This window comes from Amphiura filiformis, chromosome 6 (assembly GCF_039555335.1).
Source record: "Amphiura filiformis chromosome 6, Afil_fr2py, whole genome shotgun sequence".
Taxonomy (NCBI): domain Eukaryota; kingdom Metazoa; phylum Echinodermata; class Ophiuroidea; order Amphilepidida; family Amphiuridae; genus Amphiura; species Amphiura filiformis.
The window spans coordinates 36,478,904-36,506,293 of record NC_092633.1 but is presented as its reverse complement, the minus strand read 5'-3'; the positions used below and the strand labels follow the sequence as shown (position 1 = coordinate 36,506,293).

General features: G+C 37.0%; 2 protein-coding genes across 2 annotated transcripts in view; one reads left to right on the top strand and one right to left on the bottom strand.

Moving 5' to 3' along the window:
* Positions 1-6,940, bottom strand: part of LOC140155361 (importin-5-like) — a 67,936-nt gene extending 60,996 nt beyond the window's left edge. Inside the window, exon 1 of the mRNA XM_072178175.1 lies at positions 6,816-6,940. Coding sequence (XP_072034276.1) covers positions 6,816-6,896 — 81 coding nt within the window. The 5' untranslated portion in view covers positions 6,897-6,940. The remainder of the gene's footprint in view (positions 1-6,815) is intronic.
* A 184-nt stretch (positions 6,941-7,124) lies between these two features.
* The window catches only part of LOC140155360 (uncharacterized), a 37,109-nt gene continuing 16,843 nt past the window's right edge, over positions 7,125-27,390 (top strand). Inside the window, 8 exon segments of the mRNA XM_072178174.1 lie at positions 7,125-7,191; positions 17,505-17,703; positions 18,487-18,558; positions 20,382-20,644; positions 21,681-23,060; positions 25,338-25,431; positions 25,758-25,939; positions 26,601-27,359. Of these exon segments, the coding sequence (XP_072034275.1) occupies positions 7,180-7,191; positions 17,505-17,703; positions 18,487-18,558; positions 20,382-20,644; positions 21,681-23,060; positions 25,338-25,431; positions 25,758-25,939; positions 26,601-27,359 (2,961 nt within the window). The 5' untranslated portion in view covers positions 7,125-7,179.

Here is a 27,390-nt window from a genome sequence, read left to right as displayed (position 1 = left end):
ATAATATGTGGGCTCATTTTGGGCTCTAAGGATGCAGCTGAGGAACTCTCTCAAGGACAGTTTGGGCATGCACTGACGATTTTAATCCCATTGTAGCAGGGTTTGGGCGTGCTTGGATGATTTTAATCCCACTGTACTCCCAAAGTTGAGGTAACTGATCAACATTGATCTCATCTTTTGGGTGGGTTCAAAATTCCCAGGGTTGGCAAAACCTGCAATCTTCATGGGAGTAATTTACTTAGTGCAAAAGTGGTCAAAATATTGCTCTGCAAAATGTCTTGATTTTCATGATTTGGATTTATCATATTGAGCAGCATTCTACTAGTGATGTTTCTACACTGTGTAGAGAGGGTCTACAGCATCTCTGAGGTAAAACTGACAAATACAAGGTATATTTCTTGATGCTTGAAGTTTGGATTTCTTAAATGTACAGTGCATCCCTATATATCGCTGCAAGACTTCAGGTCCATTTATGTCATTATGTTTATGATAAAGACTGAAGTCTTGCTGGCAGGACTAGCTGTCTACCACGCCCAGTACAACCAGAAGTTCATGAATCATATTTAAGTCCGATGTACATGTGAGAAAGTCATCATGTGTATACTCATGTACTCCACAAGTAATTTGTAGGTATGCTAGGTGAATTCAAATTTGCCATCAAATTGCATCATTTTATATCAAATTAAAGCCCTTGAGTAAACTAAGCCAAAACTGAAAACCTTTTTTTCATAGCACTTTCCGTAGCAAAGTTAAATCTTGTCAAAGATTGACTTTCATCAAAAAGATTCAGCTAGCAAAATTCCCAAAAGCGGCATTTCGGGGTGTTTCTAGATCTTAGTCTCATGGCGATAGCAGCTTTTTTTAATGGAACTGCTATCAAAATCCTCTAAAATTCCATGTGCGACTTGATTATCACCATAAAAAATCATATATTTGGGTCAAGTGAAGTATAGAAAACATATTTATGTAGGTTTCCTTTAGACTGCGGAACTCAGTCCTCAATGATAGTCAGTCATTTATCTTTTGGTCGTTATATGACTATCATTTGAGGGACTGAGTTGTTATAATATGGTCATTTTCACGGTAAAGGGTGTAACTTTGGATTTTTAACATTTTAATCCGTAGTGTTCTAATAAAGCCACAGAATTCCATAATTTTTGGTCACATAAGTCATCTAGTTAGCAGCTACCTTGGGTAGCATAATCAGCTTTGGGAGTTACTGCGTTCAGTTTTAGCAGGCTTAAATGTACTTAATATTGCCATTTGGAAAAACTATAAAAAACAGTAACATTTTTGTAAAACCCTGTGTTTTCTTCAGTTAGTTCATGGATAATTTTTCTTATCCTGAAAGTACAGTCATATGTTCAGTAAACACTGCCACATTAGATTTAATTGTGAACGGCCCTGTATTTTTGAGAACCGGACTTCGATATTTGTCGCTTCGAGGCTTCATTTTCCGTTAACAATTGTTAACAAACTTTGTGGGTGTAGCTTTGGTTCATAATTCTTGGTTATTTCTTCACTTCTTCTTGATTTATAACAGTTGTTATCTTAACTTGAAATGGGTAACAAAAATTAGCCGATTTGCAAGCTTTTAAAATTTTTATAAAATCTTGACTTCAAATAGCCGTTTTTCCGTTAACTTTTTGAAGCCTCCGAAACAAACTGTTCAGCAAGCTTGTGCAAATATAAATAAAAGAGCTCATCCAATCTATTTATCAAAATGTAGCAAAGTAGATCCTCAAGTCACATGTTTTTAAATCGTGGAGATATATATCACCGTTTGAAAATGGGACCCAATACAAACTTTCCGTTAACAATTGAAGCCTCCGAAACAAATGAAGCCTCCGAAACAACAGTAAACTTAATTATCATCTATGCATATCTAAATTGGTGTGTTTCATACTGATATCTGTATTGTAATTATTACTTGATATGTGCAGAATGTCATAAATTTAAAAAAATTGACATTATGGTTAATGTTTGAAAAATATACTGATACCTTGAAAAGCCTGTTTCGGAGGCTTCACATGCAAAAAACACCATACTTAACAAATGGGTGAAAAAATTAATGTGTGATAAATCTACAATATCTGCCGCATAGAATCATTGATTCAATACACACAAGAAAATAACAGATTAGATGATCCCAACACTGTTGTCAAAAAAAAAACCACTTCTGCAATGTTTAACAATTGTTAACATGAAGCCTCCGAAAAAAAAAAAAATGACTTGCTGTGATAATTTAATTTTTGTCACAACTGAAATTCAATACTTAGAAGCAAACAGCCCTCGAATTAACCCACGGCACCGACGGCATATTGCCGTGGGTGCCCAACCCCACTGCCGCAATGCCCTCAAAATATGTCCTTTACCGACGGCAGTCACTTGCCGTGCCCTCTAAAGAAGTTGCCGTCGGTGCCCTGCACCTCAAAGGACTTTGCCAACCACTCCATTGTGAACTCCTTTGTGATGAGTTCTAAGGTCCTTGCCGACTTTTATTTACATTGATTTCCCCTTCTATGACCTTTTCAAGGGACACCTATGCTAAACTCAAAGCTGACCTCAGAAGACAGTTTTGCCGACAACCCCTTTGTGCACTCCTTTGTGATGAGTCTTGCCGACTTCTATTTACATTTATTTCCCCTTCTATGACCTTTTGAAGGGACACCTATGCTAAACTCAAAGCTGACCTCAGAAGACAGTTTTGCCTACAACCCCTTTGTGCACTCCTTTGTGATGAGTCTTGCCGACTTCTATTTACATTTATTTCCTCTTCTATGACCTTTTGAAGGGACACCTATGCTAAAGCTCAAGGTCACTTTTGCCCACTTTCTAACTGTTTACATTTATTATTTTCCCTTCCATGACCTTTTTGAAAGGACACTATGCCTAATTAAGATAATTTATTATTTGATTTCTGGACATTTTCGAATTAATTCTTATATCTGTTGGATTCATATATATACCCTCACTTCGACATGATTATAAATTCCATGGTGTTAAATTGTTTTTTTGCCCAAAATCATTGTCTGGTGGAGTAAAACAACTTCAAATCTATTGTGTTATATCATTGAATTAAAAACATATTTTTAGTGCATTCAGTCATAGTCACTAAATATTTCAATGAGCTAATTTGCATATTTTACCAATGAGAAAACCTGTTTTGTAGTATAGGCCTACGTTCATATCAAAATATTTGCGAACATGATTAAGCTCATCAGTAGAGTAGACTATAATGACTTTATGCTTAATGCTTGTGGTGATAGCTGATGATGTCCAGGGGATGCTGATGTAGCATTTACATATATTATAATGAGCTAATTTGCATATTTATATTTTGCAATTTTTTAAGGAAAATACCTTAAGGGGTACTACACCCCTGGCCAATCTTGTGCCTATTTTTGCATTTTTCTCAAAAATTATAGCGCATTGGTGAAAAGTAAGATATGTATATTATAGGGGCAAGGACTACAACTACTGCACTGAAAACTCAGTAACTCAAAACAAGGCAAGTAGTTATTGATTTATTGATCAAATATTGGTTTTCCCTCATTTTTGGCTGTAACTCCACAACTGTTGTCTGTGCTGAAATAAAATTTCCAGTGCAGTAGTTGTAGTCCTTGCCCCTATAATATAAATATCTTACTTGTCACCAATGCGCTTAATTTTTTGAGAAAAATGCAAAAATAGGCCCAAAATTGGGCAGGGGTGTAGTACCCCCTTAACCTTTGGTGTTAGAAAGGACAGAATAATTCTGGTATACCCTGCATAAAGTATAAACCTAATCCAAATCGATATAGCTACAGACTGAAATAAAAGGGAATTTCCCTATTCTTTCCGCATTGTATACTTGCGAACTTCAATATTTGAAGACCAATGTTCGATAAGCACTAAATCATCTATCATGATTGCTAACGTGAGTTTTCTTTAAATTTGAGAAATTGCCTTGGTGCCCTTCTCAAATTTTAAACAGTTGCTGTGATGCCCTTTTGAAATATTACAAATTGCCGTGCTGCCTCGCCTTTTCAATGGAAATCCAAGGCAATTGTCAACTTGCCCTAAAAAAGTTGCCGTGCCCCTTCAGATCCTTAATTCGAGGGCTGGAAGCAAAGCATGAAAATTGGTAATTGTGATATTTTTTACCTATTTTTTTATGTCAACTTGTAGTAGTTAGCTAAATATTTTACTTTTATGATCACCTGTGTTGTTAACTGAAGCCTCCAAACACAAATCGCTTGAATTGCCAATTCTAAAAATAACTCCAATTTCTGTGAAACTTGGCTGGGAGGTTCCTTTCATCAAGTAGTATTTGTACATGAAGTTAGACATTCAAATTATTTTAGGAACCCAATTAAAACTTAAAAAATATGTTTAAGGTTTGGAAATTTCCATTGTAAATGACACTTGATGTTAAAAATTTCAAAACTGCAATTACAAACATAGCAAAACATGGTATAAAATTTAACTTATATCTGTTGACTTACTTTGGAATGGAATTTCACATGTATTCCAGCTTTCATGTCAAAATTTTCTGAGGTTATGTAAAATACATTTTTTCTTAGATTTTAACCAAAATGTTATGCAAATGTCAATTTTTTATTAGAAATCAAAAGGTTTAAGCCTTGAAACATTATTTTACTTGAATTTAAGTTGCTTCTATGCATGATTTCAGTAAACAGAAACAAATTTAAGTGGTTTGAAATTTTGACCCTAAAAATCAAAAGTTACACCCTATACCGTGAAAATGACCATATATCTTCCGAGGTGCAATTTCAGACAATAGCTGGGGATTAGTGTGGCAGAGGTTATCTATTGAATCCTTTCATGACCACTGAAGCATAGTCAAGTCTCCCAAGGACACTCGGCACAAATTGAAAGACCATCACAAAAGAATGCATGCATGTCAGGTCATCGACACCAATTTGGTGTTTGTTATGACACAAATTTTGTGTCTGTTATGCACCTCGAAATATGTACCTTAAAGTCTGTATCTAGGTTTCCTTCACCGACCTATTCTCGAAAAAAATTCAAATTTCTATGTAAATATGCATTGTGTTGGGGCCCCGGTCTCGGCGAATTCGCTGACTAGTAAATGTGTTAACTAAGGTTTGCCTAGGTTACCTATAATTTGTCGAGCTGAAATTTTACGACTTCCATGAAGCAGGATTGAGTTTTAAAAGGCGTGCAGTGTGCTTCGCACGCCGCCGCCGCCTGAAAATACGCCGAGGGTGCGATTTTTCAAGACATTTTAAAAAAGTTTTTTTTTTTTTTTTGATTTAGAATGTCCCTGGAACTTAAGAATGTCCCTGGAAATATTTTAAAATTAAAAAAAAAAAAAATTACGAAAAGATTTAAAAAAATTATAAATTCATGTTCAAAATAGGCAAATTTATAATTGATGTTCACATTACAACCTATTTGTGAAGTAAAGAAGCATACAAAACAAATGCATTTTAAAATCATTCATAGATTATTATGTGAACATAAGTTACAAATTTGCCCATTTTAAACAAGAATTTATAATTTTTTAAAATTTTTTTGTAATTTTTTTTTTTTAAATTTATAAAAAAAAATCCAGGGACATTCTAAAGTTCCAGGGACATTCTAGGGAAATTCTAAATCCAAAACAAAAAAAAAACCTTAAAAAAAATTAATTTATTACAAATGACACTAGCAATAAGTCCAAAGTCCAGGGACATCTATGCAGTATACACCATTCATTACCCCAGAGCTTAACCATGGCCAGTTAAAAAAAGGACATGTATGTTGTCACAAAATTTTGCTAAGTTTTAGCTGAAAATGAAATCATAGTCATACACCAGTTTTGAAAAAGCACACCTTGGTTTATTTAGGTGTGCGATTTGCAGCACACCTAAAAGCACACCTCGGGTTATCCAGGCGTGCGATTTACAGCACACCTGTCACATTGCAAAACTCAATGCCTGGCGAAGGAATTTCCTAGGACTGGCAAGCGAGTCTAGGGTAGGCCAGCGAAGTTTCTATATGAAAGCACAGAGCGGGCAACAATTCTTCGCGATACTCTGCGATATTTTGATGAAGTATTACATTGTTATGTACATGGAATGATGCTAGATTGCGGAACTCAGTCCTCAATGATAGTCAGTCATTTATCTTTTGGTCGTTATATGACTATCATTTGAGGGACTGAGTTGTTATAATATATCTTCCGAGGTGCAATTTCAGACAATAGCTGGGGATTAGTGGGGCAGAGCAGAGGTTATCTATTGAATCCTTTCATGACCACTGAAGCATAGTCATGATAGTCAAGTCTGCCAAGGACACTCGGCACAAATTGAAAGACCATCACAAAAGAATGCATGCATGTCAGGTCATCGACACCAATTTGGTGTTTGTTATGACACCAATTTGGTGTCTGTTATGCACCTCGAAATATGTACCTTAAAGTCTGTATCTAGAATGATGCATGGACATGGTCAATGCAATGGTGGATGATTCATGAATTCCTTCGCGCGAAGCTGCGAATTAATTTTTTCATCACAGCTTCTCGCGAAGTTGCGAAGTGGAGTATACATCGGACTTTACACAAATTCATCATGATCATATTGTCCCATTGGTCCAGTGATCAACGCACATGTATCATTGTATGCCAGCATCATCATCATATTGAATGAACATGCATGCATGTGAAATTGAAAACACGAAAGTCAGAAAGTGTTATGCAATCGATTTTTATAACGCGATTTCAATGACATATTCGAGTTGTTTTCAAACATGAACACTGTAGTTACTAAGATAAATAATCAGGCATACCACTGGATGTTTTAACTCACCTCAGACTGATTTCTGATATCATTGTCAGGGGACATAAGTGTCCCTAACAAGGCTTCGAATTGCTCCTGTTCCGTCGCCATGATTTTTCGGTGCGGGAATTCACTGTCACCTTTGACCCTGTAAAAAATTGGCGCGCTTTATGACCATGTACGCAAGTAATAAAATATTTAAATTGTAAACATTCAATGAATATATTTTATGCTTCGAGTCAATAAAATATATATTTAGCTAATTTAAGTTCATACTCTTTGCAAATATAATATGATTTATATGTGGCTTTCTGCCAAATTAATAATCCAGAAATAATTTAAGCGGCGGAGGATAAAGCCTATGGCCGAAAAGAATTGTGGGTAAACAGTAAAAATGGCCGACGAGGTAAGGGGATTTTCCCGTATCATAATGCAACAAAATCTGTGTAAAAATAGCTGTACTACATATTTATCATTATCTTGCGAATAAGATGAAAAGAATGGAACAAACTCTACTTCAAGCTCTCGTTTCGTAGGGTTTACCAGCTTAAATACCGTTGTAGCGGCTCTGCAATATCGGGTGGTGTGTTACGACTGTGCTAGGGACAGGCATACAAATTTCAAATTAATTCTATTAACATGAATTGTTGTTTATTGGAAGAGAGAACTTCTCAGAAACAATTTGACACCAAAACCAATCTTCTACTGTATTGCTAAGTGAAGTTATGACGAAATTACTGTCGGAACATTGGGCCATTTTCTCTGATAAGACTTACCATAGGAGTGCATAGGGGACTTGATAATTTTGTGCCACCCTGTCAATTTTTTGTTTTCATTGTAATTTTATCTAATTTTTGTTGAATATTATGTATGTTATCATTTCCAACACATCTGTGAAATTTTGTATGAAAATTCAATTTTAAGGTGGTAAAATGTGATTTTTGTGCTAATTTTGGTCAAATTTTGCAATTTTTCGGCCATTTTGGGCCCATTTTAGGCAAAAACAATGATTTTTCCCAAGCGATAACAAAAAAGTGCTTTCTCCCAGCAAATAAGTAAACTGGAATTGTTATGTGAAAAGGATGAAAGTTTTTGGCAAACTATGGTGCCCTTTTGTCAGAAGATGAATTTTGGGTCAAAATAGAATTTTTTCCCAAAAATGCCCCTTTTGACCCCTTTTTTGACCAAAACCGTGATTTTCACCAAGGCATATCTCACAGAAAAAAATATTCAGAAGTGAAGTCAATGTTGCATTCTGCTTCCTAAAGCATTGAATCTGTTGTCAATGCAAACTAGAGCATCTGAAAATGATTCATTTTGGTTTTATTCAACAAAAAAAAAAAAATGGTGTTTTCAGTGGCACAAAATGGCACAGATTTACATAGGGCTTTATTATCAAGTAAAATAAATAGCGCCCTCACTCAGATGTGCCTGTCCCTAACTGTGCCAGTCATTCATTGCCAGTGCAGCAGTGGCTCTGCTTCCTCATCGACATTCAAGTTCACAACAATGTTCATCAAGTCATGATCTGTTTTCATGATCATGCAATGCACCACTGGCACGCACTGATCAACATGATTCATGAATGATCACTGTTCATTCATCATATTTATTCCTTCTTCAATTCATGTTTGTTATTTTAATATTTACACATCTTCACATTTTATTGTTTTGACTTTTGTTTTTATTTAGGTATCCTAGGTGAATTCAAATTTGCCATCAAATTGCATCGTTTTATATATCAAATTAAAGCCCTTGAGTAAACTAAGCCAAAACTGAAAACCTTTTTTTCATAGCACTTTCCGTAGCAAAGTTACATCTTGTCAAAGATTGACTTTCATCAAAAAGATTCAGCTAGCAAAATTCCCCAAAACGGCATTTCGGGGTGTTTCTAGATCTTAGTCTCATGGCGATGGCAGCTTTTTTTAATGGAACTGCTATCAAAATCCCTGTAAAATTCCATGTGCGACTTGATTATCACCATAAAAAATCATATATTTGGGTCAAGTGAAGTATAGAAAACATATTTATGTAGGTTTCCTTCACCCACCTATTCTCGAAAAAAATTCAAATTTCTATGTAAATATGCATTGTGTTGGGGCCCCGGTCTCGGCGAATTTGCTGACTAGTAAATGTGTTAACTAAGGTTTGCCTAGGTTACCTATTTTATTGTCATGACATACATGCATATATAGTTAGCAAACTCAAAGAGCAACTTTTTTTGTAGTCATAAATTATGAATGCAGACAAATCCTACGTCACTACATTCAGCCAGGGCAGACTTGAAAGCTGAATTTGTTTGATGAGTAATGGTGGATGCAGGCAAGTTGTTCCACTCTCTGGTCGCTCGTGGGAAAAATGAGTTGATGAAAGCGCGGTGTTGGTCTGGTAAATTTGGTATTGGTTGTCGTGCCCTCTTCTGGTCCGTTCTGTCTTTGGGGCGATGTATTTGGTGTGGTCAATGTCCATGATGCCATTCAGGATCTTGTGGAAGCAGGAGATTCTGTTTCTTCTGCGACGTTCTTGAAGTGGCAGCCAGTCTAAAGATTTTTTCAGTGCGGTGACACTTGTGTCTCTCCCATAAGTACTGGTAACGAATCTAGCTGCAGCATTCTGGACTTTTTCAAGATCAGTGATGTTTTTGACAGTGTACGGATCCCACGCTGCAGATGCGTAGTCCAAGTGTGGGCGGACAAGAGAAGTGTAGAGTTTTTCTTTGGTAGCAGTTGAGGTATGGTGGAAGTTCCTTCTAAGAAAGTTCAATACTCTGAAGGCTTTGTTTTTTGCATTGTTGACTTGGGCATTCCATCTCAGGTCGTTTTGGATGAAAATCCCCAGATATTTGCTATTATTTGTCTCTTCAAGCTTGACTCCCATCATGTTGTAGGAGGTTACGCCTGGATTCCTCTTCCTGGTGATGCGCATGGTAGTGCATTTCGACGGGTTAAACCTCATGCCCTATGTTTCGTCCCAGTTCACCATGGTGTTAAGATCAGACTGAAGTTGGTTTTCGCCTTCGGGGACTTGATGGTGTTGTAAACAAGACAGTCGTCCGCGAAGAGTCTGGTGGTGCTGGTCACTCCACAATGGATGTTGTTTATGTGAAGGAGGAAAAGGTGGGGACCAAGGACTGTCCCTTGTGGTGCTCCACTAAGAACCGGAACCCAGTCTGAACAGTTATGTTCTTTGTTTAAAATTCATCATTATAGTTGACATGGTTGATATGATCATAGTCAGAAAGTAGCAAATGGAAGTTATTAAAAGTTATTTTAAGGGGGTACTACATGTACACCCCTCAATAAATTTGTGACTATTTTTGCATTTTTCTCAAAAACTATTAACACACTGGTAACAAAAGTTATGTATATTATTGGGGCAAGGAATCCAATTACTACACTGGAATTTCAGTGACCCAAGACAAGCGGTTCGATACTTATGAAAATGAGGTACCGCAAGGATGTACCTCATTTCCTATCATATTTAGTGAACCGCTCGTCTTGAGTCACTGAAATTTCAGTGTAGTAATTGGATTCCTTGCCCCAATAATATACACAACTTTTGTTACCAGTGTGTTATTAATTTTTGAGAAAAATGCAAAAATAGTCTCAAATTTACCACATGGGTGTAGTACCCCCTTAAAAGAGCAAATCCAAAATAAAAATAAAAATAATTAAATATTTTGCAATTCTCTGTTTTGGACTCGGGCGGGAAACAGGAAATTAAGAATTAATTGTGAAGGGCTAAATCAATATATGTGAGTGAAGCGAGCAGGAAATTTTGCATTGTACATGTTCCTAACGTTTTCCTACACCTTTTTAGGGCATAATATAGAAACGGTGCCCAAAATATCTGCCAAAAATCGCTTCCCCCCCCTTTCGACCTGCCAAAAATCGCCTGACCCCCCCCTTTCGACCTGCCAAAAAATGCTTGCCCCCCATTTTTGGCCTGCCACAAATTCTTCCCCCCTTATAATTCACAACCCTGGGGGTACATATAATTATTGTACTACCCTAATTATCATGCAATCCCAAAAATGAAAAAAAAATCATCAAAAAATTTATTAAACTTCAGACAGTGAACGTGGGACCGTTTGTTATTTATGAGGTGGGGGCTGGAGAAATATAGGGGACCATTTAACTTTCAAGAGGACATATTTGGGGATATGCTTGCTCCTGTGCCAGGGGGCTGGCTGTGACCTTTGTAACTTATTTAAATTGAAATGTACACAATAATATTATTCATGTATTACTATTTGGGCATTTAGGGCAAGTAAAATAAATAATATTGTACCTGCCCTCACCAATTTTGGGAGATATTCAAATATTTTTTTTATTGTTCCTAAATTTGTTTTTGGCTTCCTAACTTCCTTAGAAAAAATAATACTTTGTTAAAAAAATTGTTGTGATGAAAAGACATGTTAAGAACAGGGCATAATTTAGTGTTGGCCATTTGTATAGCAAAAACAAATTTACATTAATTTGTATACATGTAGCTGCATAATTGCATAACATTTTGCCAAGATTGAGTAGTAAACTGCTATGCGATACCAACTAAATTATGGCCTGGTTAAGAAGTTCTTGGTTAGATTCAGGGCTCGAAATAAGGAGGGCCCTCGGCCCCTGAAAATCAGTGAGTAATTCAAAGGAATAAAGGCACACTACAAATATCAACTTTGATGGTCACTGTACAATTCATACAGATGTGGTAGTGGGACTTTGCTAAAACCATAATTATTAGTAGAAAACATTAAAATGGGAACTATGAATATTCTACAAGTTTCAAAGAAAAGTGGTGATGGAAAATTTATGCAAAAATTACACTGCATCGAGTGTACACGCAGTGACTCCAGAATCATGCCAGATTGAGAGAGTGGTCGCTAGTTGGGATGTAAGAGGGCCTAGTTTGCAGCCCCTCTGGGGTTTAATGACACCCTATTTTTTGAAGTGCCAAGGGTGTCTATTACCAGCTTTGATATACTGTCCAAATTAAGAAGCAGAAAAAGGGTCAATCAAAGGTCACATGTTTAAGGCACTACATATGGTCATGTGTCTTATGGTGGGACCCCAAAATACCTGGTGACGTTACATTTTTCTCTCCTCTTTCAGATTTAACTTGTTGTCACAGGGCTATTCTTGGTCCAATTGCATCAAGTTTGGGCTCATTATACAGCCTGATTATTCTAATTTTCAAATATGTTTCTCAATTTGGAATGTCAGTTTGTTTAATTAGTGAAAAATACCAAATGTTAACGAAGATAAACCTGGTGGATAAGCGGTAGTGGAGTATGTGCATTCTCTATGGGAGACATGGCATCCTTATGAATTTTAAATTATATCATTGCCAAATTGTGTGCTATACTTGCAAATCATACCTCAAATGAAAGCTTGATCATTCACTATTCATATTCAGCTATTAATTTTATCTAATTGTGTTAACAAGTATTCACTTAGAACCGCAAGTCACAAGAACCTCAATTTTTTCCTATTCACTTACACACAAATGCCAAGATTTTCAGTCACGACATGCGTTTTGGCTTTCAATTGTTGTATCTTGAGAATTATACACCCTAAGATAGGAAAAGTATACATTTTTGGAAAGCTTTTTACCCCAGGAATCCAAATATCCAGTTAAAATAAATGTAGGATACACTCTAAAGAAAATATCTTCAAAAATGTAATCAACATTTTGTGCGTGAAGTTACGTATATTTTCACACCCTGTATCACCACTTTGGTCAATCATAACATGGCAAAAGTATACATTTTATTTAAGCTCATAGTGTTGCCTGCCACAAAATTAGATTACATTTGAGGTATTCCATATCAGTAGCAAACAGGGTTCGGTTTTTGCCGGCAAAAACCTGTTTTTGCCGGCAAAGTGGCAAAACCCTGGCAAAAACTGTTTTTGCCAGTTTTTGCCTGGTTTAAACCGCAAAAATGGCAAAAACTGGCAAAAACTCGCATATAGTCACTCAAATATTAAAAAGTGACACAGAAAGCTCATAAACAGTAACACACATATTTTAACGAATCATTTAACATATTTTTTGTCTCATCAAGTCTTTAAAATGAAAAAGTTTTGAATTTGATACATGCCACATTTCGATTAAATGCACTTGAGCAATGAAAACTCATGCCTTTAATTTCTTAATATATTGCTATAATTACAAAATCTGGCCTTGTTACACTCGGGAACTTATTTTTGTAACTTAATAATTTGTTTTGAGATGAAAAAATTGAATTATAAATCACTTTCTTAGTTTTTGGCATTTTTGCCGGCAAAAACTGGCAAAAACTGTTTTTGCCAAGTGGTTAAAACCGCGTTTTTTTCCACCTGCGGCAAAAACCTGCGAACCCTGGTAGCAAATGCAATAAATTATGAATTTACTAGTAAAATTAATTTTTTTCATGATGTCACCCTATATATTTTCTTACGCACCCTGTATACCAACTTCATTTTTGCATAGTTGGATTCCTTGGAACATAAGCTTTCCAAAAATGTATAGTTTTGTTGATGTGAGATGTATAGTTTCAGAGATGTAACAATTTAAGTGAAAAGGAGGACAGATGATCAAAATCAGTGCTTGTAACGCAAATGTGCCCCACCATATGACACATGACCATAATTTACAGTTATGTTCTTTGTTTAAAATTCATCATTATAGTTGACATGGTTGATATGATCATAGTCAGAAAGTAGCAAATGGAAGTTATTAAAAGTTATTTTAAAAGAGCAAATCCAAAATAAAAATAAAATAATTAAATATTTTGCAATTCTCTGTTTTGGACTCGGGCGGGAAACAGGAAATTAAGAATTAATTGTGAAGGGCCTTATCAATATACATGTATGTGAGTGAAGCGAGCAGGAAATTTTGCATTGTACATGTTCCTAACATTTTCCTACACCATTTTAGGGCATAATATAGAAACGGTGCCCAAAATATCTGCCAAAAATCGCTATGCGCCCCCCTTCGACCTGCCAAAAATCGATTGACCCCCCCTTCGACCTGCCAAAAATGCTTGCCACCCACCCCTTTTGGCCTGCCACAAATTCTCCCCCCCCCCTTATAATTCACAACCCTGGGGGTACATATAATTATTGTACTACCCTAATTATCATGCAATCCCAAAATGAAAAAAAATCATCAAAAATTTATTAAACTTCAGACAGTGAACGTGGGACCGCTTTGTTATTTATGAGGTGGGGGACTGGAGAAATATAGGGGACCATTTAACTTTCAAGAGGACATATTTGGGGATATGCTTGCTCCTGTGCCAGGGGCTGGCTGTGACCTTTGTAACTTATTTAAATTGAAATGTACACAATAATATTATTCATGTATTACTATTTGGGCATTTAGGGCAAGTAAAATAAATAATATTGTACCTGCCCTCACCAATTTTGGGAGATATTCAAATATTTTTTTTATTGTTCCTAAATTTGTTTTTGGCTTCCTAACTTCCTTAGAAAAAATAATACTTTGTTAAAAAAATTGTTGTGATGAAAAGACATGTTAAGAACAGGGCATAATTTAGTGTTGGCCATTTGTATAGCAAAAACAAATTTACATTAATTTGTATGTATACATGTAGCTGCATAATTGCATAACATTTTGCCAAGATTGAGTAGTAAACTGCTATGCGATACCAACTAAATTATGGCCTGGTCAGGGTTGCCAAAAGATTTCAGCCCGAATCGCGGGTCAAATAATCGAAAAGTCGCCCAATTTTTCTCTTTACCATTGGTTTCTATGGGACATGAAACTATCGGAAGTCGCGGGAGCCAATGTTGAAAAGTCGCCCAATTTTGATCTTAACCATTGGTTTCTATGGGACAGGAAATTGTCAAAAGTCGCGGGAAAAATCTTCAAAAGTCGCCCAATTGGGCTACCAAATCGCGGGTTTGGCAACCCTGGGCCTGGTTATGAAGTTCTTGGTTAGATTCACTGTGAAAAAAAGTAACTCGTATTGGACAAACCACCTCGTTTTTAATTCCCTGTAACAATGAGGAATTATCTTTTGTCTCCCTTTGTATTGGTTACACAATCCACTTCAAAACGAGTTGCAATTCATGTATAAGTAGAAATAAGTACTCGTTTTGTACCTTGTTTTGCTACTTTGGGTGGACTAAGTACTTGTTTTATACCTTGTTTTGCTACTTGTATTGCCAGGATAACAAAGCTAATCCACCATTGTTCATGGGCACTTTAAAACGAGGTGGTTTGTCCAATACGAGTAGTTTCCTTTTTACAGTGATTCAGGGCTCGAAATAAGGAGGGCCCTCGGCCCCTGAAAATCAGTGAGTAATTCAAAGTAATAAAGGCACACTACAAATATCAACTTTGATGGTCACTTTACAATTCATACAGATGTGTTAGTGGGACTTTGCTAAAACCATAAATATTAGTAGAAAACATTAAAATGTGAACTATGAATATTCTACAAGTTTCAAAGAAAAGTGGTGATGGAAAATGTATGCAAAAATTACACTGCATCGAGTGTACACGCAGTGACTCCAGAATCATGCCAGATTGAGAGAGTGATCGCTAGTTGGGATGTAAGAGGGCCTAGTTTGCAGCCCCTCTGGGGTTTAATGACACCCTATTTTTTGAAGTGCCAAGGGTGTCTATCAGTGTCCGAAATAAGGAAAATATGGAGGTTGTCCCGAGGACAACTAAAGCATGAATTCTACTTATCCTCAAATCATTTTGGTTGTCCCCAAAACATATAAATTATGTTTTTGAGTGCAAAGAATCCAAATAGTGGTTGTCCAGGGGATAAGTACATAGCTCAATATGGTTGTCCCCAGTGATTTTTGGACAAGAGGATAAGTGCTTATTTCAAACTCTGGTGTCTATTACCAGCTTTGATATACTGTCCAAATTAAGAAGCAGAAAAAGGGTCAATCAAAGGTCACATGTTTAAGGCACTACATCTACATAATTTACTTACCTACATACATACATGTATTTGTTCTTAATTGAAACAACCTCAACCTTTTTATTTTACTACACCACCCTTTTTATTAGTCCAGCCTTATACAGACAAAGTAAAAAAAAACACCATTTTCTGATATATTTTTTTGTGTCATATGACACCCTTATAATTAAGGGTGGACTGCCAGCTATAATCCTATTCATGCATATATTCAGATGAATTAACATACCTCAGCACTTTGTCGAACTTCATTGTCTGGTAGCAAAAGTTTACTCAATAGTATTAAGTCATACACATCATGCGGGTCATTTGTTGTTCCTGACGTCTCATCGGTTCTTTGTTGCCCACAAAGTTGGATTTTCATGTTGAATTTAATGTACATTTACATGTAATGTACCAGTACAGTTGTATACAAGTTCATCTAGATGGAATCTTTGAACATGAAGTATCAGTCGTCAAACATTTTATAATGGTGTTTATTGTATCATCAGTTGTCATATGAGTATTTATTTGGAAAATGTTCCTTTTGATGTGACGCCAACAATATATGCCAGGTCTCGACATGTTTTTGATATAAATATATATTTGACCATATATGGAGCTTAAAATATGAATACATTTAATCACAAGATGTGAGTTAGTTTTAATTTGTGTCATAGTGCACACAAACTTGCGTAATAAAACCCCCTATAATGACTTAGCAATTTAGAGGGATATTTCTTGGCACCGTATCAAGATTTCTAAAATAGCATTATGTACCGTACATGAAAACAGATAAACTACCGGTATTTGCAGTAATCAATTTGATATCACATTTTTGTGAGCTGCCCACAAAGCTGAAAGAATCGCAAACAATGCAAGTTACAACAATCTGTTCTGTGTGGGTGTTTGTGTGTATGTACATTTGTATGTAGGGTGTGCATGTATGTTAAAAGGTTTCGGTTAAGGTTTCTAGAATGACCACCTCTTCTGTAGTATAATGCCCCGGCAAAGTGTCAATGTAACTTGAACACAAGTGTCCATGAATAGTAAGCTATCATGTCCGTTTTTTCTAGGTCAAAGGTCACAGGTCAAATTTAATTTCCGGTCATTTGAGTCCACAGAATCAGATTTTATTGTCATATCTCTGCTTCTAACATACTTACGCCAGCCAAGCCTGATGATATTTATCTTTGGGTAGAGGAGCATCAGGCATAGGTAATCTGAGGTCAAAGGTCATTTGAGCTCAACTTTTGAAATTGCTCCAATTGGGCTCAAAGTTGGTGGACATTAACTTGGTGAGGATGGGAACATATTTCTCAGTCCACCAATATTCTGTGAATATAATGATCACAACCATCGATAACCACGTAACTTAAGAACATCTTACGGCACTCAACTATGTATCAAACTGCTGATTGAGTAAGATGTTCAGTGCTCACGTTTGTAATTCTATGGTACTTCACCTTGCAAAATCTATGAAAGGTGATCTCTTAAAACTTCAGAAAAGATGTTTATTGCGGCATCATCTGCTTTATTGAATCGCTCATTAATAAAATTACATATTCATAGTCACCTTTTTGAATGGCCATGACAGACTGTTATACACTGTCCAGGCTCTTACACAAGGTCCCGAGCTCACACTCTCCTGTTTTGCGATAAGAGTACCGCCTCTCTTAATTTAGTTCTCTCAGATTTTACTTATTCTGAAAGTCATCAACAAGAGAATGAAAGAAAAGATGGATTGTGAGATTATTGAGGTGAAAACTATTGCAACTATTGTATTATTTGTATATCATTTTCAGCAATTAGAAAGTGTAGCTGCTGGCTTCACCCATCCATACTCCAATTCGGAATGGAGTGATACCAGTCTTCTACCAACTGATTCATCCACAGTAGATATGGATTACAACACAACATGTACAGAGATGATCCCATATGCACCACCCATCTATGGGCCGCAGCTACCAGGCTTGGAGGCAGGGAATAGTAGCGGAGAAATAGGTGAGCAATCTCATGAAGACTTATACGCTGGGAGTAGCCAAAGAGGGCGCCAGAAGGGTCTATGTCCCGCGTATCTTTGATCTGTCGGTATGTTGATGACCTGCCAGTACATCTTACCACCTGTATATTTATATTAATGGCAGTGCTGTACAGTGCAAAAACTGATTGAATTTATTCACTTCATAAATTTAGGCACCCAAATTTTGTCCCCAAGTGAATCAACTTAGGCGCCAACTGAGTTGAACAATCAAAACTTTCGACCTATCCTACATTGACTGCAGTGCAGGCATGCACGCTCATTCAATTATGCAATTTGTTTATTGATACTGGCATATAAAAAAACAGCCTTTCAAGTTGTAACTATTGTTTACTCTGGGGCAGCAGTCCTGGCGATTGCCTGAACTTTGTTTTATAACTTCAGAAAGAGACCACATGTATGTAATCACTATATCTGTCAGCATGTGTATGTATGCCATAGCACAGGCATGTTGCAACTTCAGTATTTCTAAACAACTGTTGATTCTGTTATACAATTGTGGGAATTTCCCAGCCAATATTATATTGCACAAGCCCATTATTTGCAACATGTAGTAGTGTAAAAGGCTGACCATAATTTTGATGACTGCAAATAATACATTTCCCATTGCGAATGTTAAATTTAGGCAAGATTGCAGCAGCAAAGCTGCTCTTGTTCCAGAAAGTTGTGTAGTTTTAGATTGTCATCGTTCTTCTCTGAATACCCTTAAAATGTGTGATTTTCCTGTTATTTGATATTCTTTACAGTGCACAGCACAAGTCCAGTGCCTACTAATTTCATGGCTGCCGATGCAGAGGTGCACAGTACAGACGTCAGAGGTAAACAAATTTTTTCACTCTTCAACAAATTGTTTAATGTCCCTTGTAACAAAATGATTTTCCCAGTAAATTCTGATAGAAATGTTCAGTTACAGAGCACAGTGACAGATTATCGTTATTGTGGTTGTTGTTGTTATCAGGCAAAAATATTTGTTGTGTTGCCCTCAAGTGGGAAAAATGGGAAAGTTTTTTAAGAATCCCCACAAATATTACATAATGCTTCATCCATTAGGGACATTTGTCAATTTTGACTACTGGATACTTGTTAAATAATCAATTTAAGACTAGTCTTTAATAAAATATTAATTTCAAGGGAAAAACATTGATTTTTTGAACATATCTGTAAAAATCATCATTCAAAAAAAATTAGGAATCTGATTTTTCAGGATTAAGGGTCGGTCACTGGGGGCAACACAGCAATTTTTTCTTGGCCTTATTTTGTTGTTATTTATTTCAACATAGTGGGTAATAAAGAGTAGGTACATATACATGTACCTTAGCATAGACATGTTTTAGGGGGTACTACACCCTGTGGTAGATTTGTGACTATTTTTGCATTTTTCTCCAAAAAATACTAACACACTGAAAACAAAAGTTATGTATATTGTAGGGGCAAGGAATCCAATTACTACACTGAAATGTCAGTGACTCAAGACAAGCGGTTCAGTATATATGATAGGAAATGAGGTACATCCTTGCGGTACCTTATTTCTTATCATAAATAGCGAACCGCTTGTCTTGGGTCACTGAAATTCCAGTGTAGTAACTGGATTCCTTGCCCCTATAATATCCGTAACCTTTGTTACCAGTGTGTTATTAGTTTTTGAGAAAAATGCAAAAATAGACACAAATTTATCGAGGGGTGTAGTACCCTTAAAACCATGACAGTGAAATTGCAGATTTGCTGTGCTATATAGATGAAGTAACACATGTTAGAGTCTGCTCTATTGACATGCTTGACATAACAGCTTATAACTAATACATTGTTCGATTGTTAACCATCCAGTTTTAGAGCACATGCCCTCAACATGATGTGTGCATAATTCTAGGCAGGCTTGTAGCCTGAGGTGCATAAAACACCCCCCCCCCTCGATAAAAGATCCATTTTTTCAGGGGAAATGTAAAAATGTTCACAAGAAGGTAAAAAATATAAAGAAAAAATTAACGAAGGGACTGCTTTTTCATGAAAAATCTGTTGAAATTTGCCCGAAAAACTCAATGTTTATCGAGATTAAGTCCACTTTTGGTATGGAAGCGAATATATTCAGGAAAAAGGCACACTTTAAAGAAATTCCCCCTCCCCCCTCCCACCTGAGAAAAATCCTGGCTATGGCCTGCTTCTAGGCAATGAACAATTTCACAATTACCTACAAACTGTTTTGGTCATGGTCACGTGTCACCTTATCTGTGTATAATAATCTGGTACCTCAGATTTCTATCATTGGCCTTTTTTATGGAAAATGTTGGAACTTTAATGGGCTTGTACAAGCCTTGTATTTGGCTATTCCATTTAAAATCCACACTAACCCTGTGGAAGATTTTAGCTAAAGTCATCGGCTAAGTTGCGAATAGAATAGACAGTTGGGTCTATTTCAAATACTCACTCCAGTTATGGAATATATATTATAGGTAAAGCCATAATGCAGGGGGAGCATGGATTTCAAAATGATTAACCTTGATCAGTTACATTTGAAAAATATACTCCCCCTGTGTAAGATATTTCCAAAATCTTCCACAGGGGTAATGTGGATTTTAACTGGAATAGCCCATTGTAAGACTGCTTTAAATGAAACTTGTCTTGTGCACCTATTTAATCTTTACAGACTCTCAAGCTGTCCGTGGCATGTGTGGTCTACGTAACATGGGAAACACCTGCTTCATGAACTCTGGTCTTCAGTGCCTTATGCACAATACTAGTCTGTGTAGTGCCCTTACTCAGTGTGATAAGTGCCCCGAAGAAAGCTTGTCTGGAAAATTTCAGCAGTTGCTTCATAAAGTATGGAGTGGGGAATTTGCTGTGCTTCACCCGTCACAATTCAAAGATACTTTAGGGTTCATGCATGGGCAGTTTAAAGACTTCAGACAGGTGAGTTTTTAACATCTTTCGGTTACCCCTTCATGTAATTATACACAAAATTAGGGTTAAGGTTAGGATTAGGGTTAGGATTATGGTTACACAAAATAATTACATGGAAGGATCTGTACCCATCTTTCTCATGTGCATGTGCGGTATCAATTTTGATCAAATACCTACCTACCTACCTACCTACAGGCAAGACAGCATCACACATTTTTACACTTTCTGCCGGATGCAGGAGGAACTTCTGTACAGTCCAATCCTTGGTTGCAACTTCAGCCTCCTCCACAGATCACCTTGTACCAAATGTTCTCACTCAAAAATGTGATGGTTTTGAATATTTCATAATCAAATATTGCTCGATGTACCAGGTCATGCTATGCTGTCTTTTACTTGCTAATCTGGTGTCATTAGTCAGATCTAGGTTACTTCAAAGCCCACAGGTACTAGATTCTGATTAGCTCGTAATAGGCGGGACTCATAGCATAGAATGGCGTACACCCAGCTGGGTGCAGCACATATGCAAACTGCGCTTTTTGTATTGTGTGACTGACACACGCTTTTGTTATTTTATGCATGCGTAAATTGGTACTTTATTGACTTGCGCAGTAACAAAACCGAATAATTCAGGCCTATTGTGAGCTGATCATAGTATATATACCGGTATCTTGTATCTGCCTAACAAGTTACCATGCGCTTGGAGTATTATATGGAATCATAAACTGCAAATTGGTACTGTACTTGGATAAACTACTTTTATAGGCCTATATAATAAGTTGCATAAAATGATTGGTACGCATCAGTTTCCAGTGATTATGGACAGGATTGCTGCGTCAAAATCTAACATAATAGCCACCTAACTTGTAGATTAATGATGTATGAGGTCATAAAAGCTTACATTCTGGTCAAGAGGATTCACTTATGCATTAGGAAGAAGTAGGCGATTCAATGGATATTTAAACTTGAGGGGTGCAAGTCAATTTGCTTTAGTCTGTATTTAAGCAATAATCTGATCATACTAACACTTTACATTTCTCTTGCTCAGCATGATGGACAAGAGTTTCTTGCACTTCTTCTTGACACCTTGCACGAAGAAATGAACTTGGCACGCTTAAAAACAAAGCGTCAGTCTCCATTCGAGGACATTTCAGAGGAATCCAGTGACTCCCAGTATATGTCAGAAGCATCTACATCTAAGCTCAGCGAGCTGGAGACGCTGGATATCGACTCCAACAAAGATGAACCTATCAGCACACAGAATAACAAACGAGTTGTGGTTGAACATATGCCTAGTACTGCTGAGGAAGGAGATGATGGTGTACAAGAAACAGTTAAGCTTCCTTCCATCGAAGAATTTTACATGAAAGACATGAAAACTTTAAACACTAATATGCTTCAGGGTGAGGATCCTCCGTCACCAGTGACTACTGGTAGTGAGAAATTCCCCAAGACAGAAAAGTCCCCAGTTTCTTCCCCCACTGTTAAGTCGCCTATTAGAAATAGAGTAGAAAACCCATGTGAAAGTCTATGGACCTCACCGCCTAAGAATAAAAAGACAAATTTATTGGTGGCGAAGAAGAAGGGTAATTTGAAACCCGAGGGAGAAGATGAAGGAGGCGGGCAAGATGTGTTAGTGAAAGGTGACGAGAAAAATGAAACGGATGCAATAAACCGTATGAAAATGGACTCCTCGGAGCAATCGGCGATATTAGGTAAACTGTACAAAGAAGGACTGCCAACGGCTTTCCATAATTACACAGCGTTCAGTGCAACAGAAGTAACGGGTAAAGAGGCTTTCTATGCAAGCACAGATAGTAAACTTATGAATAAACTCTTCCCTGATGGGGATGTGCCGGTCAAGGCCTTGTCCACAGATGAAGAGATGGCGGTAGTGAAAGCAGAAGACGGCTCATGCATTCCACTCTGTAAACTTTCCAAACTCCAGTGTTCAGAATCAAAAAACAATGGTGTTCTCAACACTGACAATGGTATTGTTTCTAGTAAACTCAACAGTGACAATGGCAAACTCAACACTGACAATGGTATTGTCCCTGGCAAACTCAACAGTGACAATGGTATTGTTTCTGGCAAGCTCAACACGGATAATGGTATTGTTTCTGGTAAACTCAATACGGACAATGGTATCGTTTCGAACAATCTCAACCCTGAGAGGGATGTGTGTGTGTCTCCGAGTAAGGAGGTAGTGTCATTCAGTCAAGAACTTGTTGACGACATGACGCATAAAGACTTTGTGCCTAATAACCAGCAGGCTTTGTTGGCAGAAGCTTGTGGGGTCAAAGGTCGGCAAGGGAGATACTCGGGCCGCCGGGAGTTAGAGGATGAAGGAGATAAGGAATGGGAGCACTATTTGGACATCAACCAATCATGTATTGTGGACACATTCCAGGGACAGTTTAAGAGCACGGTAAGTTACAGCTCTGAAATCGACTGCTCAGTGCCAGAAGTGGGTAAGTGCAATAGCTACATGTACCATGTGTAGCTGTCATGTGTAGATGAGTACAATATAAAGTCTTCACAAAAAGAAACTTATAAACACGACTATAGCTTCAGAACTAATAATTGTTTTCACAATATTTCAACATAGAGGGAAGGATGGATTATTTACACGTATTTTGGTACCACATTTGTCAAATGTTGTTCAATATTAACAACACAGTAGTGTGTTTAAAGAAAAATAACCGAATTTAAAGTTGCAGTTTACAGCGATCAATGGTTATTATGCCAAAACGGTGGTATGTAAAGCCCTCCATTATCTTCACGCTACTTCAAAATCGATACACATAGCTGCAACTTTAAAATTCGGCTATTTTTCTTCCAAAACACTGCTGTATTGTTAATATTGAACAAAGTTGGACAAATTGGGTATCGAAATGCGTGTAAATATACCATCCTCCTTTTTATGTTAAAATAATGTGAAAACAATTATTAGTTCTGAAGCTATAGGCGTGTTTATAACAGCTGAGTTTCTTTTTGTGCAGACTTTACTACATATGTGACTCCTCGCCACAACTGAGCCCGGATGTCGCCAGTGCCACTATTGAGATATGCTCCATCGAACTTAACAATAAACAATAGGAACGAAAGGATTTATTGACTGTTTTATTGATTTTTCACTACTTAAATGTCAAGTACTATAGACATGATATACATCATTTTAAAGCTAATTTCAAGCAGAATATTTTGGTTGAATATCTCAAAAATGATGATTGGCGACATCCGGCTCAGTTGTGGCGAGGAGTCACATATGTGTAAATTGCCAAATTGTACTTACCCACTTTTGGCACTGAGCAGTTGAAATTATTCCAGATACACAAGCATATTCATCAACTATATCTGAAATGTGATATAATTGCAAAATTTAAAACAACTTATTTTGTAGGATTACAAAAATTTTCGCTACTCAAAATATTCAAAGGATCAGAATTGGACAATTCTGATATTGCATTCTTTCATGTCTGTTCTCATGGTGCAGACCAAAGTGTTTTTCAGTGTAATGGGACTTCAGTACTCGGTAGTGCAAAAAAGTACATGTGTTCTATTGCCTGAACTTTAATGACACTCATCAAATTTTTAATATCAATATTGTTTTGGAAAAATCATAATAAATTAGTGTGATCCTTCAAATGTCTGGGTAGTGTATAAGTCCTACACACTCCTGTTTAAACAAAATTTCAATGAAACATGTACTGTTCAGTTCCAAAAACTCCAGGCCTCAAATTTTAATTTGTTGTTGCACCAGGCAAAAACAAAGAAGAGCACCAAGGCCAACATGTGATGAATAATGCCTTGATCAGTTGACAAAGGTCTGGGGCACCAAGGCCAAAACTGAAAAAGGACAGGCAATAATTAATGGCCTCCTTGAAATTTGAGCCCTGCAACACCCACATAGTCATGTATCTGGATTCATAATTAGTGATGGAAAAAATGTCTGCTGGAGACTTTACACTGACTTAGCAGCAATGGATATCGGGAACAAGTTGTATTTTTATTGCTATGAGCCAGATTTTGTTTGAGATTTGCCCCAAAATGTGTGTGATACAATGCAGTGTCAAAACTTCAGACTTACTGCTGCCACCGTAAGAGATTTTTGAACTGACTTGAACAGTATTGGATATTGGGAACAAGTTGTATTTTTATTGCTATGAGCCAGATTTTGTTTGAGATTTGCCCCAAAATGTGTGTGATACAATGCAGTGTCAAAACTTCAGACTTACTGCTGCCACCGTAAGAGATTTTTGAACTGACTTGAACAGTATTGGATATTGGGAACAAGTTGTATTTTTATTGCTATGAGCCAGATTTTATTTGAGATTTGCTCCGAAATATGTGATAAAATGCAGTGCCAAGACTTTAAAATAACTGCTACCACCCTAAGAGATTATGGTTAGGTTTTTGGATTAGGTTAGGGTTAGGATTAAATGGTTGAGGTGGCAACCATTGTTCTTCAGTTACTCCACATGCATCAAATGTACCTCAAGGCCTGGAAAAAAAGGGGGATTCAGGAATCTCGTTGTGGGAAATCCTGATATGTTGGAGGGGAATTTGCCTACATTCCTTGGAAATGAACATTTTTTCCAAGCTTGTGTACCTCTGCTTAATGAATAGAATATAACTCAAATGGCAATAGGTATTTGACATCATCATGATCATGAAATTCATGAAATTTCTTTTCTTTCTTTAGGTTGTTTGCGAAGTGTGCAGCCATTTGTCTATCATCTATGAACCATTTATGTATCTACCTGTGCCACTACCTCGTGCAATGGAAAAACAGCTCAGTAAGTACACCGTTATGTGATCTGTTACAGCAAAAGGTACCTTATGTCGGTGCTACATAAGTCTCTTTTTCTACATTGCTGCGAGAAAATGTCAAACAGTCGTAAGGCACAAGTGACTGTGAAATTTCATAACACTTTGCTGCAAACTCATCTTTCGAGAATCTAGAGGAAATCAACTAATCTTCGAAACTTGCAGTTTACAGAATTTGTGTGATTTTAGGAGTTCAGTTTTGATTAGTGCAATCACATTTCTGCTTGTATGACCCTGATCTTGCACTTGAAGTGGTTTTTTTAAAGAAAAGTTATATTTGTTGTTTCTTCACCAGTTATGACGTGGATTCCATGCCATGGTCAAGTGCCAATCCGATACCTGGTATGTCTAAACAGATTGGACTCGGTATCTGAGATGAGACGCGAGGTGTCTGCATTAGTGTATGGGAGTAACAAACCAGAGGACAAAGAAATTATCCTGGCAGAAGTATTTGACAACCACATATCCAAAATATTGGTGAGTACATAGAGATGGAATCGTAGCAAACATCCACCCACCTGTCTTTTTTTATAATGATGATTTTTACAGATATGTTCAAATTAATGTTTTTCACTTGAAATCAATATTTTATTGAAAGACTAGTCTTAAATTGATTATCTAACAAGTATCCAGTAGTCAAAATTGACTAATGTTCCATAATGGAAGAAGAATTATTTGATATTTGTGGGATTTTTTAAAAACTAAAAAAGATAATCGATGGACCATTTTTAGTTGATTTTATGTACAGTTAAGTGCTAGTCTTAGCACGAAACAGTCATTGAGGTACATAACATCATCGCGAATATAGCGCATTCAATATTTTTTTATATCCTTATTAATGTATTCTTTTTTCATTGATTGGCTAAAGACTCCATGACTACCCCCACAATAATACCTTGGGACAGTACTGAAACCCTGTGTATGTGGCCCAAGCGAGCGGTCAGAGTACTTTGACTCCTTCCCAAAATAGTTTTGGTTGTGTCATTTTAATTTTAACCAATTAATAAATGAGAATATATTAATGAAGCCATGATATAACAATTCTTAATGTACATATAGGATGAATACATTCTTTTCAGTAAACATTGCTAAGGCAGGATATAACTTTTGTTTTTTAAACTCCAATCTTGATTTTTAGGAGGATGGCGTCCAACTACGATATATCAATGACTGTTTCCGTCTTCTGTACGCTTTTGAGACCATCGCACAACCTCAAACAGACTATGTCTTCCCAGTTGGGGCAATGGGGGTACCGCATACCATCAGCAGCAGTTGCGAAGTCTCTGCAAGTAGTAGTACCACAAAGATATGCTCCCCAGACTTTGAACTCACAAATATGAGCACACAAAGTGATGATGTCATCACACAAGTTGGTGATGCAGTCAGCTCTTTTGAAGATGTAGGTTGTTCATGGGATGTTATGACTACATCAGAACCTTCTAGTACAACTGTTGAGGAGGGAAGAATAGATGCTAATGCAATGTCAAGTGAGCAGGTACCTTGTGCTGCTGAAGGAACTACCGCTGCGTCGGGTGCATCTGGGGACGTCTTTTCAAATATGTCATACTTTGACTCTAGTATGATCCAAGGGGAATCGGGGGATGCGTCAAGAAGAGAGGGTACAGCCCCAGAACAATCCTCAGAGAATGCAGACCCTTGCAAAGGTGGTTTGCAGGCGTCGTTAGACCCTGGCAGTCTGGATTTGTGGAAAACTACTTCAAACAATACAAGCCCGTGGGCTGATGACAACATGTACACGGATAGTGGTGATGTCAGCAATACTGGGGCAGTTGTTAGCCAATGGCAGTCTTGTGCGATATGTCTAGAAGATTTTCCAGAGCATAACTTGTTAACCCATAAGTCGTGTGGTGGGATGCTTTGCCATGCTTGTATAGAGGTAAGATGGTACAGTGATTAATTTTTCCGTT